The sequence below is a fragment of the Syngnathus scovelli genome, chromosome 18, assembly GCF_024217435.2.
Source record: "Syngnathus scovelli strain Florida chromosome 18, RoL_Ssco_1.2, whole genome shotgun sequence".
In the NCBI taxonomy this organism is placed as follows: domain Eukaryota; kingdom Metazoa; phylum Chordata; class Actinopteri; order Syngnathiformes; family Syngnathidae; genus Syngnathus; species Syngnathus scovelli.
The window spans coordinates 10310664-10325952 of record NC_090864.1 but is presented as its reverse complement, the minus strand read 5'-3'; the positions used below and the strand labels follow the sequence as shown (position 1 = coordinate 10325952).

General features: G+C 41.4%; 1 protein-coding gene across 1 annotated transcript; it reads left to right on the top strand.

The window, feature by feature from the left end:
• The first annotated feature begins 806 nt into the window (after positions 1-806).
• On the top strand, positions 807-15144 carry LOC125985651 (polycystin-1-like protein 1). The gene is made up of 53 exons (XM_049748601.1): positions 807-971; positions 1566-1698; positions 2138-2250; positions 3045-3200; positions 3275-3540; positions 3697-3783; positions 4107-4167; positions 4285-4453; positions 4651-4890; positions 4965-5097; positions 5160-5357; positions 5428-5609; positions 5687-5890; positions 5994-6157; positions 6236-6415; positions 6475-6540; positions 6615-6794; positions 6850-6927; positions 7009-7151; positions 7219-7339; positions 7423-7546; positions 7619-7811; positions 7944-8000; positions 8065-8403; positions 8480-8701; positions 8777-8890; positions 8960-9111; positions 9174-9274; positions 9351-9549; positions 9619-9702; positions 9835-10042; positions 10106-10212; positions 10288-10387; positions 10455-10577; positions 10657-10830; positions 10908-11073; positions 11153-11187; positions 11293-11558; positions 11814-11898; positions 11973-12110; positions 12185-12303; positions 12372-12482; positions 12562-12673; positions 12766-12834; positions 13044-13135; positions 13214-13433; positions 13506-13610; positions 13762-13902; positions 13964-14077; positions 14202-14324; positions 14404-14553; positions 14616-14762; positions 14826-15144. The coding sequence occupies exons 3-53, from the start codon at positions 2163-2165 to the stop codon at positions 15048-15050; spliced, it is 7431 nt and encodes a 2476-aa protein (XP_049604558.1). The 5' UTR covers positions 807-971; positions 1566-1698; positions 2138-2162; the 3' UTR covers positions 15051-15144.
• Positions 15145-15289: the final 145 nt, after the last annotated feature.

The window sequence follows — 15289 nt, the reverse complement described above, 5'->3', positions numbered from 1 at the left end:
TGAATTCCCTCTTTAAACATCATATTACATGATAGACTGTGGGTTAAGATCTCTTCAGCCTATCACGTAGAAGCACAGTCCATTGAATATGATTTTCTTAAAGACAAAAAGTAAAAATTTAAAACACTTTATTGATGGCAGTGTTCTGATTTTCCTTTTCTCCCGCTCGCTGAAACCAAATGCCTGTATTTAATTTCACTCACCACTTTATAAATAATTCGTTGACACCCTCATTCATCAATTTAACAAGTTTAAAAGGTTTAAAGAAGGCCCGGGGGCTTTTACGTACCAGCACGCTTAAAATACAATTTAGTAAAAATGTGTGCCTGTGGAATAGATTTTAAAGGAAAACGATTTGTCAAATTCCAATTTGAATGAAGACGTACTACTAATTCACCAACAATATTTAATTATGTTTTACGATTATTTTTACATTACTTATAATGTAGAGATGAAACACTTAGGTGGTCCTTTGATTTCTTTATTCGATGAGAGAAAAAAAACCTTCCATTTTTATTTTTTAGTGCGGGTCTGAAATAAATGGAACAAATGCAGGATAGTTCCACTTCCGTTGGGACACTCAGTTATTATTAAGATAAAACGAAATCTTGCAAATATGCGCATGTTTCTTATATGAAAAAAGAAGAGAGCACTGGTTTGATCCCCAATGCTCATCGGTTCGTGAACGTCGAGACAAGGAAAAAAATTATACAGTCTCGCTGCGCCCTCTGGCGGCTGCTACGAGAAGCGGTTCGTGTCTTAAAGGGGACGTTTCGGAACCCGGAAAAGATTTTTTTAAGGTGGAACGGGAGAGTTGACGGAGCTACGACGTCTATGTTTATTTATTTCACGGTGTTTCTGCAAGTGACATACTGGGAAAACGACAACAAGATTTGTTTTTATTTTTTACCCTTTAAACTCAAAATGAAAAGACTGAAAGCCAATATCTACGTAATCTTTCTGTAAAATAGGTGAGAATTGAATCTAATAATCGAATCTTCGATTAAATCGAACGTGCACAAGTTAATATTCACGTTGAAGTTTTCCCCGTGTATATATTACATGCATAAAATAAAAGTGGCACCTTTAAATTAGAATTAGTACATGACTGTACGTTTGAATATATATATACCCAGGAAGTATAAGCATAATACTGAATACACGACATTTAATATCTGTGAAAAAGTATACTATTTATGTATAAAAAGTAACTGTACCAGACAAACAGAGGCATATCATTTTAATCAAGTAGCAATTAAATCATAAATGCAAAACTCTGAAACAAATATCAAGTTTAGAGTTATAAAGTATTGCCAAGCCAACAGTAACAGTGAGATGTTATTGCCTCCATGTGATTCTATTTGGTGACTGAAATCCTCCCACAAATTCACACCTGTCTCTCTCCTCACCTGCATACAGTCACTTGAAGGTACCTGCATGCACCTCCTCTTTTTCTTGCCATTCTGTGAAGCACACTGAACCATTGCCACAGACGTATGTTTGGCTCTCATTAGCTCAAACCATGGCCGCTTTGACCTGCTCTCTTTTTTTCTGCTTGTCTACAGCAGCTGCTTCCCCAGGAGACCCTTCTTGGTGGTTCTTAGGGTGCGTCGAGACCAGCAGCCTGCTTCATCCTGCCAGGCATGTCCGTGATGACCTTGACCCGGTGTCCTGCTGTGTCTTCTGCCGAGATGAAGGGTGAGGAAATAAGTTAAAATGATGTTCTGTCGTTTAATGATTTAAAAACATTATACCATTTTTCTGCTGTTCTGTCATACCAAGCTTGGACCAGATTTAAAATGTGCAGTCATTCGTTGTAAATTGGGGTCAGGAACTTGTTTCTTATTTACGGGCATGCAAAATTGCTAAAGTTATCTCTATCTTTGTAAGTCATGAACATGAGTTTGTTAAATGTAGTCCCGTGACCTTTTACTTGTGTTCAGAATTGTTCAAATAGCCAAACATGACCCACAGGCCACGGATTCCCCACCCCTCTTTTAAATCTTACTTGAGACCCTGAAACTGTCACTGAGAGTCGTCTAAAAAGTTAATTCATGCAAATATAATAACTATCTCATGCTTAACTTGACATTTGCGCAATTTCTGTGTTTTACTTCTTTGTATGTTGTCTCTGAAGAGTCCCTGAAGTTCCTATTGGGAGCATGGTGGGAAATTTGGCACTTTGCAGGACAGAGGGACCATTTATGTGCCGCGTGAATGTGTCGACCCCTCTGGAGAAATTGCATGCCGGTAAGACTTTTGTTCTGGAAGTTTGCGGGAAATTGGTGGGGGGGCGACCTGACCAGGTCACAGGTGAGAGGCTATTTAAAACGCTCTTGTGGGAAAAGAAAAAAAGCTTGGTGGTTTAGATTTTTAGAGTTGATTTCATGTTAGGCTTGCAGCATTGATTTATTAAAAAAAAAAAAAGTGTTTTATATATTTTTAAAATGCAAAGACAAAGACTTTGAGAATTATTTTTATTTTTAATTTCTGCCGAGCACTTCATACTGTATTCAAATATAATACTTTCAGTGTAAACCTTTTGAATTGTGTTAAGGAACCTTAAGAAAATAATATCCTAACCCTGTAAAAAAAAATACCATAAAAATTGTTGCTTTAGGCCCATGTAAACATGATAACATTTAAGCATTTAACTTCATTAGATCCACTTTTTGTTTTTGAACCTAAAATAATGATGATAATAATGAGTGAAAAAAATCAATTTATTGGAATTTTGTAAAACTTCATGAACTGTAGAAAACTTTAGGAAGCTATTTTATTTGTTGACATTTTCATTTAATGCGACAGCATTAGCCTGCAAGCTCCCTGCACATGTTGTTAAAATCTAAAAAGAAAAATCCCTATATTCTAAGATTGAATACAATTAACATGTTGCAAATCTTAATAGTCGGTTTGTCGTTAAAACCATTTAAGTAAAGTCAAAATTTTGGAGTCATTTGCCATTATCGGTTGGCATTGTATTGGCCCAGAAAAATATTACTTGTGTGTGATCATTTTTTGTGTGTCGATGGATGGATTTTCAGGGACTGTGGGACTGGGTGAACCTAATTACATCACTGCGGAGTTCCTCTGCGGGACCTCTGAGGGTCAAAGTTCACACCAGGTCAACGTGTCAGATGATGGTTCCTTTGCAGTTTCATATAAACGGATTATGCAAGCCTCAGTCAAACATGAAATCAGTATGTCTAATGAAAAACAAACCAGTGTGTCCAATACCGTTCATATTTTTAACCTTCTTTTTTTTATCATTTAGCGACAGTCCCCGAGCCCATTTCCACGCGTTCCTCCCCCCCGAGCCTCCGCGTCCTGGCGCCGTCGGAGATCTCTTTGCTTCACGGAACCCCCCTCCCACAGTCCCAAAGCGGGACGGTGCGGGCTGCCTATGTGGGGGATCCCATCACACTGCGAGCGGACGTGGCTGACGGGCCGGCAGCACAGTTGTGCTGGTTGTTTAGTCACAGAGAGGGGGACAAGAAGGTGGGGGTCGAGAGGACTCGTGAGGGCCTGAATAGCAGCCTGGTATGTGAGCGTACGCTTCCCAATTAAAGGGCTTATACATGTGTAAATGCATGTGTGGGGGGTCTTTTTGTTTGTTTGCTTATTTGAATGAAGTTTTTTTTTTTTCTGTGGAGGCATCATTTAATCAGTGTATGAAAATGAAGTTATGTACTCAAGGTGTGGACCTTCTTAAGCAGAGGAGCTTGCATAGTGACAGCGAATGCTTCCAATGAATGTGGATGGACACAAAAGATAATCAACAGTGTGAGTATTCAGTTTTGTTTAAATTTTAAATGATATGATTTCTGTCTAAATGTTTCTTTTGTAATTTTTGTTTAACTGTGCGTAATAGGAAAAAAAAATCACAACAGTGACAAGCACAATTTAAAATAAATTCTGCCTTCATTCATTAACTAGCTTTAGTTACCTACTCCATGATAAAAAAATAATCATTAAAAAATTTAAATTACAGGCAAACAGTTTAATTAAAAACATTCATGAAAACAAATGACAAAGAAATGAAAAATGACTCAAAACAGATGCAGAATAATTACAAAAGACAGAAATATTGATTTATCTACTGATAGGTGCCTGTGTGTCCTGCATTCGCTGACCTTCAAGTCACCATTCCCAAAATGATTGACAGATGTAAGAAGACACCCACCAACACCCAACTGCAACATTTCCACTTTATTTACAGATTCTATTTCACTACATTCCTACTTCATACTTTGTTGCTGTGTGAAATTTGTTTGTCTTTTTTAGCTGTGAGCATTTATACAGCAAGTCAAACCTATCCCACCAATACGGATGTGACCTTCTTGGCTTTGACTGACCTCCCTGAGCCTCTGGACTTTCTCTGGAATTTTGGAGACTCCACAACCACCAGAACTAGTAGCAGGAACGTCACCAAAAGATACTACACTCCTGGAAAGTATGTTGCATGGAAAACATAAAACATTTCCTTACCATAGGTACTCATTTGCTACTGCAATAATTGTATTATGTTCAAGTATGCATGAATTATACATTATGTTTATTGGTGTGATTTTAGCCACCTGCCATACTGAGAGTTATATCAAATAAATTCATAGCTATATTTTTTTATTTGTATTTGTTTTTCCTATGGAGGTACAACATAACGGTGCTGATGTCTGATGGTCGCATCTCCCTCACCTCCGGGTTGTTGTCCATCCTAATCCAAAGAGCAGTGAAGCTCAACAAGCTATACCACCAGGCCTCCATTCTTCGAAACCAGACCACCACGGTGAGTTGCAGAGTCAATGCTGGCACTGACGTTAGCTTCCTGTGGAACTTCGGCGATGGGACGACAAGGGCGGGACAAAGTACTGAGCAGCACGTTTTTCTCAGGTGAAGAAAGTTTTTAATTTCAAATGTGGCTCTAGCATTGCACTTAAAACACACTAATATGTTCCCTCTTGTAGGACTGGGGAGTTCCTAATTCAAGTGACCGTGTCCAACCGGGTCAGTCGTGCCTCCCTGAGCAGCATCATTTTTGTATTAGACCATCCATGTCAGCCTCCACCTGTCAAGAACATGGGCCCTCTCAAACTACAGGTAAAGCCTTTCACTTGTCTTACTGTGCAAATTCCTTTTTACAAAGATGTTGATCGATTCAGGTGCGAAGACGCGATATCATCCATTTGGGGGTGTCCTACGAGGCTGACATCCAATGTGACACATTGAGGGGCCTCCATTACACATGGACGCTGTTTGACTCAGCAGGCCACGTTTTGCTTCTTCCTGATGCTCACAAGCAGAGCCTCGTACTGCCAGGACATCTCCTGCACTATGACACCTACACCGCCATTTGCAAAGTAAGTTGCACTAAGCATCCATTTTGTTCATATTTGTGCCATTTTATGTGTCATGAGTTTCTACTTGCAGGTGAAGATAGTTGGAAGTGTGGTGTACAGTAACTACAGTTTGAGAGTTCAAGTTATTCCCAGCCCTCCTGTGGCTTCCATCCAGGGCGGCACCAATATCTTTATTAACAACAGGAACAACGCTATGGTAACACTTGATGGACGGAATTCCTACAATCCTGACTTTCCTCTTGAGCCCTTCAGGTGGAGGAACTCTGCAGCTCCTTGAATATGTTTAACAGAAATGGAATGATTGAATTAAAATATTGTTTTATTTCTAGCTTCAAATGGATGTGTGAACCAGTTAGCTCCATCAAGAGTTCCTGCTTCAATCATGATGTACCTGCTTACTCTGCTTTGCTCACCTTTCCCGTGAGCTTCCTCAAACAAGATTTTGACCAGTTTCATTTCACGCTCACCGTCCACAGTGGAGAGCTTTCTGCTTCGACACAAGCTTTTGTCACACTAACACCAAATGTCATCAGGTATGAGACAAGTACACCAAATTACAGAAATAACATTACAATGTAGCTGATTAAAATGCCCAGTTAAGATTTGACCTTTGTTCTGTGAATGTTTCCAATTTAGTCGGCTAGCCGTATCATGTCTTGAATGTGAAGGAGACCAAGTCAACAGTGATCAGCCTATCTCAGTCAAAGCTATTTGTGAAGACTGTGAGGTTCCTTCAAACCAGACCCAGTACACCTGGACTTTGCACTTGGTTAATGCTTCATCCAAACCTGTGCTTGAAGGTAAGTGTGGATTATTGGAATTGGATGGAATTGACTGGTTCTAATAGAAAAATCATTCTGTTTTGTGTTCTTTTCTAGTCCCATTTTGTGATACGGTTGACCTAAGTGCCCCAACCACCATCAAAGAAACAACATCCACGTCACTCTCAGAACTTTATCCACATCGTCTAAATGCTTTGGGGCAGAGGGAAATTGAAAGTATTATTGATTACGACTCCTCTGCGGATTGGGACAGTGCTGACGTGATAGATGGACAAGGTATCTACACAAGTCACCATGTATCAAGTCTGTGCATTGAAGCCTCTGCTCATCTGCAGATGATGATATTCCCTTGCCAATCGTGGAGGAGGGCGATCCAGGAATTTCAGCAGGGAGACCTACAGGTACACAATGTACACATAATAATTTTAAAAACTGCTTTTAGATTGTGTGCCTAATATTGAGTCTGTACTTTTAGATTTGGATGTTCAGACCTTGAGTCTAGTAGATGATCCGTCGTTCAACCCAGAGTCACATGACTCCGAGGGAAGTAATCTGTTTGAGGCCAGGCCCAGGCAGGTCATTCCAAAGCAAACTTTGATCGACCTCCCTCGAGACCCAATAGAGGCGGGGTTGCTTGCGTCTTACACCTACACAGGTACGCAAACATTGCCTTGGTTATAGTTCATCATAACACCATCACAATTTTGCAGGACTTACCACTCCGTTGCTCAGCTTCAAACCTTTTAGTCTAAAGCCTGGCAGCTTGTACTTGCTGGAGGTGATGGCTAGTAAGTCCTTCATTCATTCATACATTTTTTCTGAAAATATCTGGACTCTGACCACTATGTTTGTTTTTTGTTCAAACAAAGAATCTCAAAATAGTATTTTGGGACGCACTCAACTCTTTTTTCGAACAAAGCCCATTCCTAAAGGAATGACATGCCAGGTGCAACCAAGTCAAGGGGTGGAGTTGTTCACACACTTTAGCATCTTCTGCACCTCAGGGAGAGAGGTACAAATACATTCTACTCTCACATTTTGTTCACTTTTCCTCAAGAGTCCTCATGTGTGTTTTGAAGGACTTACTGTACGAGTACAGCTTCAATGTTGGGAGTGAAGATCCCAGGATGTTGTACCGTGGGAGAAACTTCCAGTACTACTTCAGCCTTCCCTCTGGACACCCCATTGATGACTATAAAGGTAACAGTCAAATCCATCAAGTTGCTGACTGGCAGCATTGTGCATATGTTTGACTGGTTCATGACTTTTTATTCTTGTTATAGTAACCGTGTACACAAAAATCCAAAGCAGCGTGTACGGATCAGCCACTAAACTTTGCCCAGTAACTATCCAAGTCCGGCCCAGTTTCTTCAGAGATGTTCCATCTCACAATCCCGATGTGGTGTTGTAAGTTGTACTGTTTAAAAAAAAAAAAGTTTGACCTTACTTGGACTGTTTTTTTTTTTATCCTGTTTCCAGATCTCAATCAGGACTGAAGAACCTCTCCGCATTGATCCTGTTTGGGAACAGTGTAGAGATTTGCAACTATGTCAGTGTGTTGACCGGCATCCTGAATAGACTCAGCTTGGACAGTCAGGCGGATCAGCACACTCAGGGTCATATGCGTAATGTGCTTATCTGCACTATGTGCGAGCTGGAAAGTAGTGAACAGGTACAAACAACACAACACACAAAAAAAGAAGACAGCCACTTGAAAAATTGTAAACAGTGAAACCAGTGGTAGCCTGTGAATTTGACTTTTCTTCTATTATTTAAAGCATTCTAACATGTTATTTGATGCCAGGACACAATGGTGGACAAGTTAGGCATTCTCAGAGATCTTTTACAAGTTACAAGACAGGTAAGTTGATTTTTCTTTCTCAAATAAACACTCATAAAGCATTTGACAGTTATATGCTTCTTAGGTAACATTAGCGAGTGCCAAGCAAGTGCTTGCCCATGTGAAGGCCATCTCAGGGCAGCTCTCCCGACCCAGTGCACAAAAACGATGCCAGTTGGACCAGAAGACGCTTAACACTCTGCTCGCCGTGTTATCGTACAGCCTGGAGGCTGCTGTCACTGCTTATGATGTCACAACAGAAACATCTACATTTTCAAATGCTACATGTAAGGTGGCATCAGACCCACAAGATGGATTCAATCCAGGAAAGGACGTTGGAGATTCATCCGGTGATGATTTGCAAACAAGTAGGTCACGGCAACTTGTGGAAAATATTCTACAGACGGCTTCTGACCTGATGCTGGTGAGAGCTCAAACGTCAACATTGGTGACTTCATTTACCTTCTTGTTATCAAGTGTTGTTTACTGTCTCTTTTTAGAAGCACACATTGTTCAGCAAAATCCAAGAGCACAAGATCAGCAGCAGCTTCATTTCTCTCAATATTGCACAACAGAATTCATCAGTTTCAATCATCAGAAGCGATTCTGTGATCTTTTACATCCCTTCACCCCTGCTCCGTTCTTTCAGAGGAGAGTGTGTGCTCAGTCTTATTACTGAACTCAAACACTCACCTTGGATCTGGGCCGCCCATCCTGGCAAGGTGAGCAAAGTGGGGGCGATATAATCTAAGATAATAAACTCAAAGAAATGTTTGTTTGATTCTGCTGTTTTGCAGATTAGTGGACCAGTGGTTGACTTAACTCTGTATAAATGCAGCACGAGGAGAAAAATCTCACTTCGATCGTTTGTTCAGCCAATCTTTGTGGCGATGAAACCAAGAAAAGACAAAGTATGTGGCATATTTGTAATAAGCCTGAACTCATTGTGAATTTATTTTCTGTGACCGTGTGCCTCACAGAAAGAATCTGCAAGTAAACATTTCCTCCTGAGAAAGCGCATTAACTACCACAGCTTCAACATAAGCCAGGAACATTTACAGCAGGCCATCCAGTTGACTGTTACTTTCACGCTGCCGTCGAAGCGGCCGTTTCCCATCATGCTGCTCTTCAGGTACAGCATTGTTGCAGTTGCAGCTTTGTATCTTGGCTGATTATTGATTTTTCTTCTGGCAGGATGTTTGCTAAGCCGGTTCCCAGCATGCACCACCTGCATAAGCTTCACCTCTGGGAGACCAACATCACTCGCATCACTTTGCCACCATCCTACCTCAATAGTAAGTTTTTTTTCCATCATTAATTTTCTTCCTGACCAGTTGCTATGGATTAAACAGATTAGGAATTCATATTTAGCTCCAGGGATTGGCTACCTGGCATTATTAAATGGCGACTTTGGGAAACAAATCAGACACAAGCGCTTGAGCAGCCAGATCAATTACACTCTGACGGTGGAGACGAGCCAATGCGTGTCCTTTGATGGCCTCAAGGGCGCTTGGACGCCGCTGGGCTGCGGCACACACCAAGCAGACAGCACAGATGCTGTCAACTGCAGGTACATGTAAGGCGAGTTGTCTTTCCACACTAAGAGGGCGTCTCACTGTCTATTTTATGTCTGTCCCAGTTGTCACCAGTTGAGGGCGCTAACTGTAGTGCAAAAGCAGATTCAGAGTAGCTATGAAGCAGCTGACCTGGACCAATTCCTCAGGTGATTTCCTCACAGAACATTCTGAATTGAGACTTAATATAAAGTCAAATGATCATTTACATGATTATTTTATGAAGGCAAAATTTTTTGGGTGATTATACAGCATAACATTTGTCATTTGTGTCCTTTCAGCGAGTCTGCTGATGTGACTGTCCTGGTCGTCCTGTTGCTGTGTGCGTGTCTGTACGTGCCAGCGTGGGTGGCATGCAGGAGAGCAGACGTCATCTCCCAGCAGAATGGACAAGTCCACTACCTTAACGACAACTGTCGACTGGACCCGCATCTTTATGCTGTCACCATCCACACTGGCCTCTGCTCTGCATATAGGCCTACTGCAAAGGTAATTTTAAACTTTGAATGGCTATTAAAAAGGAATCTCAATATTCAAAATCACGTTTGCTAGGTTTACGTCGCACTCTACGGTGCTAACGGCAACTCACAGACAAGAGAACTGTACGTCCCAGGATGCACTCTGTTCAGGAGGAACTCACGAGACACCTTCATACTCAGGTTACGGCCGAGCATATTCAAATATCACTTTTAAGCAAGACAGAAATGTGAAGTTACTATTACATGACACCACAGTGCAGCAGATCATCTGGGTCCAGTGTGGGGGGTCCACATCTGGCACGATAACTCGGGACCTTCGCCGCATTTATACCTCAAACTAGTGGAAGTATCTGAGGTAAGATTCGCTTGTTGTGTTATTTATGTTGTGCCAAGCCACATTTTGTGATTTTGTGTGACGACAGGTGGGGCAAGCTAACATGAGGGAGCAAACATGGCTCTTTGTAAGCCAGTGCTGGTTGTCAGTCAGCAAAGGCGACGGCCAGGTGGAGAGAATGCTTCGTATTCGTGGAATTGGATTAGCTCAGGTATATATTTGGATTGATAGTATTAAGGTTAAACAATCCCTTTATTTTCTGCATGACGTTTGTTTGTGTATATTTGCAGATGTTGCGCCTCATGTTGTGTGACTACCTGGCTGACTTTCACACGTGGATGTCTGTATACAGTTGCCCTCGGCCTCACTCGTTCACATGTACACAAAGACTTAGCGTATGCTTGCTGCTATTTGCGGGCTATGCAGGTGCCAATGCGCTAATCATATCACAAATGGATGAAATGGTGCGTTTAAATCATGAGTAAATCATTTTGGGGGTGAGTGTTAATTGATATTTTATTCAATGTTCTTCTTTTCACAGCTGCATTTCCAGATGGGAATTACCGCCGGGTCTTTGACAATGGCAATATTAAGTGTGGCAGCGGGGTTGCCCATGGCAACAATGGTGGCGTTCCTGTTTCGAATGCAGGAATTAAAGCTGACGATGAATGAGGATGGAACACAGACTTTTCAAGGTCCTTGTGAAGGTGAAGGTCATTCCATCATGGTGAAGAACACTACAGATTGATTTTGCTTGTCTGATTTTCTGTGTTGATGTCTTTGCAGTGGACAACACGAACACCTTCAGAAAGAAATATCAGGTTTATATCTCCAATAACTTGCTCACTGGGTTTGACTCCTCATATTCTCCTGAGCTCAGAGGTGTCAAATGCAGGTCCAGCATTCCATTTACATCTTTGTTGTAGGATGCAGAAAAGGACAGTGGAATTCAGACAGAAGTTATCCAGAAGCAGATGGGGCTTGAAGAAGAATCATTTTCCAAGGATGGAAGTGAGGAAGGTAGCTTCCGTCAGGCAGCTTGTTTTAAACAAAGAAGATTTGTTTGTATTTTTGACAAGCTAAGTTGGAGGAAAATGAGACCAACGTGGCTTTGGTGTTACTACTTGGCCTGGACGCTGTGTCTTCTTTTATCCTTTGCTGGTCTACTGCTCGCTGCTGTTTTGGGACTCAGGTATTTGCTGTTTATATTTACAGTATCATTATTTAACGTGCCACACCTTCCTTTAACTTAACTAGCATTTGTAGATATTATTATTAGTTACAATTATTTTCCATTTCCAATTTTGCGGACCACCTGCAATAACGCCACAGACCACTAGAGGACAGCAGACCACAAGTTGACCATTTCTGGCCTAGAGAATAAAGTCAAAAAGAAACACTTAAGGCGTGGAGTGTCCAGTGAGTGTTGTGCTTTTTTATTTGACAGGTTCAACAGCAGTAAGCTGCAACTGTGGCTGCAGTCTCTCTTCATCTCCTTGTTGTTATGCTTCTTCCTGATCCAGCCAATTGCGGTAGTAAAACATAATTTCCCCCTGTAAATAAATATTTGACTTCATTTCTAAACCATATCTTTTGGCTGCCACAGATCCTTGCTGCCGCTGTGACTGTCTCCATTCGGTATAGAAATAGAACAGACTTTTATCGTCCCACCAAAATCATTTTTAAAGCAGAAGAGCTGATCAGTTCTGCTTTTCAATCAGAAAGATGCTTAGACCTTAAAAAGGTAATGACAACATTACATTTTATTATAAATGTGTGATCTCACTTCTACCATTAATACAAATTCTGGACTTTCAGCTTCTTGGACAGCGCCAGCGAGCGAGATTTCTCAAGCTTGTGCGTCCACCGATTGTTGCAGAGCTGAAGCTGACTCGAGCACGCAGAAGACGTGAGGCTTTGATTCATAAAACCCTCAGGTGAGTGTCAATGTATTTTTTCTCGGTATTTTCCTGCACTACATACATGTGTTCTTTTTGTCATTTAGGGATTTGTGTGTGTTTGTTGCGATGCTCCTCCTGATGCTGTGCATTTCCAACAGCAGCTCAGTCAGTGACCACTACCGCCTCAATAAAGCTGTCAGAAAACAGATTATTGGGTGAGTAATACAAACACATCCAGAGATATTATCCAGCAAAAACATGATAGAAGCTCAAATGATTTGACATTTATTGCAGTAGAAGACAGGAGCCTGCATTCATGTCCATACAGAAATATGGAGACTGGCAGAAGTGGATGCAGAGCAGTCTGCTTAATTTACTGTATAAGAATACCTCTGCTGCAATGAAGGTTCATTTGACAACAATTATACACTATTTGTATTGCCATAGAAATAGCAGGTTATTGTGAGATAATTCATATTTTGTCTTATGGCACAATAGTATGACGTGTTCCAACAATCATCCATCTTGATTGGAGAGCCAGTTGTGTGGATGACGCAGCTCTGCACAGTAAGTAAATTAAAAATCACTTATTCATAGTTTATATAAATACTGTGCCTTGACTGTCAAAGAGTGAATAGTTTTTATTTTATTTTTACGTGGCTAACACTACAATTATGTGCTATGAAATGATACGTTTTGAGTCTAAAAACATTTTTTTGCACTTTTACTTCTTGTGTGGCATTTTTAATTAATCTTCCATGTTTGTTTTATTTCAGAAAAGATGCCTGCCCGCCGCACATGCCATCGATGCATGGTGTGCTGGCTGTGACATAGGACCGAGCGCTGCGGTTAGACTCGGCCGCTCTAAGTGAGGATCAAGTACACCGTAATGGAATGGCAACATTCTTGATTCCCCCAGTAAAAGTGTCCCTTGCACCTTCATCAGGTCTGACGCTACGTATAGACTGAAGGCCCTGCAATGTGACGGCTGTCTGATTCTCAAGGTGCAATTCACTATGTATAGTCCTGCACCTGACTTGTTCACCAGTGTGACTCTGCTAGCTGAACAGAGCCCCACTGGCACCATGCTGCCTTCAGCCGCAGTCCACTCGGTGAAGGTTTACCAGTCAGCTACTCAGTGGGACTATCTGGTCACTGTCTGCCAGGTAACAACAATATAGTCAGGACTTCTGATGACACAATTTATTAAATTATTCTCACATTTGTTTTGCATCCAGCTGCTATTTCTCTGCCTATCTCTGCTGCATCTTTGTGTTGAAGTTAGCACTGCATGGCAAAAAGGCTTGAAAGGATACTGCACAGCACCCTACTCCTGGCTGCATGTAAGTGTTACATGACGTTTGCTGCCGCCTAGCGTTTGTATTTCAAATTGTATTCTTTGTTAAATAGTTATTTGAATCTCCCATTGAGTGCATGTTTACTCTTTGTGTACAAATCACAGTAAGTCACCTTATGATATTTCTGTATCTATAGGTAACTCTCCAAATAGCAAACTTCTTGCACTTTTATCACAACATCTACCGCTCTGTGGAGGCCATGAAGGTCATGGAAGTGTTGCAGAGAAACAATGGCAAAGAGCATGTTGATGTCAGCCTGCTGGCTGCAAGGGAACAAGTGAGACAATGACATAACCATTTTTAGTACAGACAACATTGCTGACCCTGATATTTTGCAGCATATTCGCTCCCTGCACGGCGTTTTGCTCCTCCTTCTCACTGTGAAATGTGCAACCATGCTGAAGGTGAACAAGAGGTCTACAACCGCCTTGGCCTGCTTGATCCCAAACCTTGTAAGCAATAATACTGCCACTTTCAACAAGAACATTAGAGGGAACAAGTAAACCCAAACACAGTCATAAATCATACCTTCCCAAATGGAGATTTTACAGTCTAATCTTTTCTGTTGTGTCCTAGATGTCAGCTTTCATCCTGCTGCAGGTTGTACGCTCCCTTCATGGACTATTTACCAGCTGGGGCCTGCATTCAGGATGTTCCTTCCTGAGCTCTCGAATCCTCTGCTTATCAATCGCTGCTGTGGTACAAGTGTCTCACAATTATCAGCGTTGGTCCAGATTATTGCTCTGCTCCAAGATGTCCCTTTTCCATTTTTTTTTAGATGATGGCTGTCATATCCTCATCAAACAGGAAAAGGCAGCAAAGCAGGAAGCAAGTGTGCACGTGGATGGAATTAGGTCGTTACCTCAGGAGCTGGGTTTATGAGTTCACTGGACGTGAAAGACGGGCAAGGCCTGTCGTGCAGAGCAAGGTGATGAAAAGCTACTTGATCATTGAGAAGACCCCCAAATCACACACTCCTTTTGGTTTCAGACTTACTACCTGGAGGAATTTGAAACTTTAGTGGATGAGCTACTACTCAGACTAAACAGACTGCAGGCCACACTGCCCCCTATTGACCATCGTGTCCACATTGATGACAGCCCTGGAGCCTCTCTCCAGAAGGAACCCAGCTCTAAGGTCTTAAAATATCCACATGCATACAAACTGGATGGTTGTTTGAACTCTTTATCTGTGTTACAGAACAGTGCAAGATCTTGCTCAACAGAATCAGAACCACAGGTGAACTGTAGTGGACAAGCAGAGTGTCATTCAGTCCAAAATGGTGCTCTGGAAAGGCAAACTAACCATATAACAAGGACAAGTTGCAGATGTTTGCTTTGTAAAAATATGAAGTGTGGCAAAACCATTCAGGCAACACCTACAGAGGTATTGGTTGAAGCTCTGATCCACAACGAGCCTTTGTAAGCATCCCTAATATTGCACACAGGGACTCAATAATTATGGATAACTGTGAAAAGGAATGTATTTGCATTAAATAAATAACCTTGAAATGCACGAACGTGATGAAATACAGTTTGTGTCTTTGTTCACATGCTGGCATACAAATTATGTTGTGGCTGTATTCTATTTATTATACACAGTGTGATGAATAATATGGAATATACATGATATACTTTGGTCCTTTGAATACTATAAATGTTTGG

Excerpts from the sequence above, each read along its gene's own strand:
- LOC125985651 (XM_049748601.1), top strand. The coding sequence starts at position 2,163 with ATGGTGGGAAATTTGGCACTTTGCAGGACAGAGGGACCATTTATGTGC. Across the intron at positions 9,703-9,834 it reads GACCTGGACCAATTCCTCAG|CGAGTCTGCTGATGTGACTG; the intron begins GTGATTTCCTCA and ends GTGTCCTTTCAG. Across the intron at positions 14,325-14,403 it reads GCTTATCAATCGCTGCTGTG|ATGATGGCTGTCATATCCTC; the intron begins GTACAAGTGTCT and ends ATTTTTTTTTAG.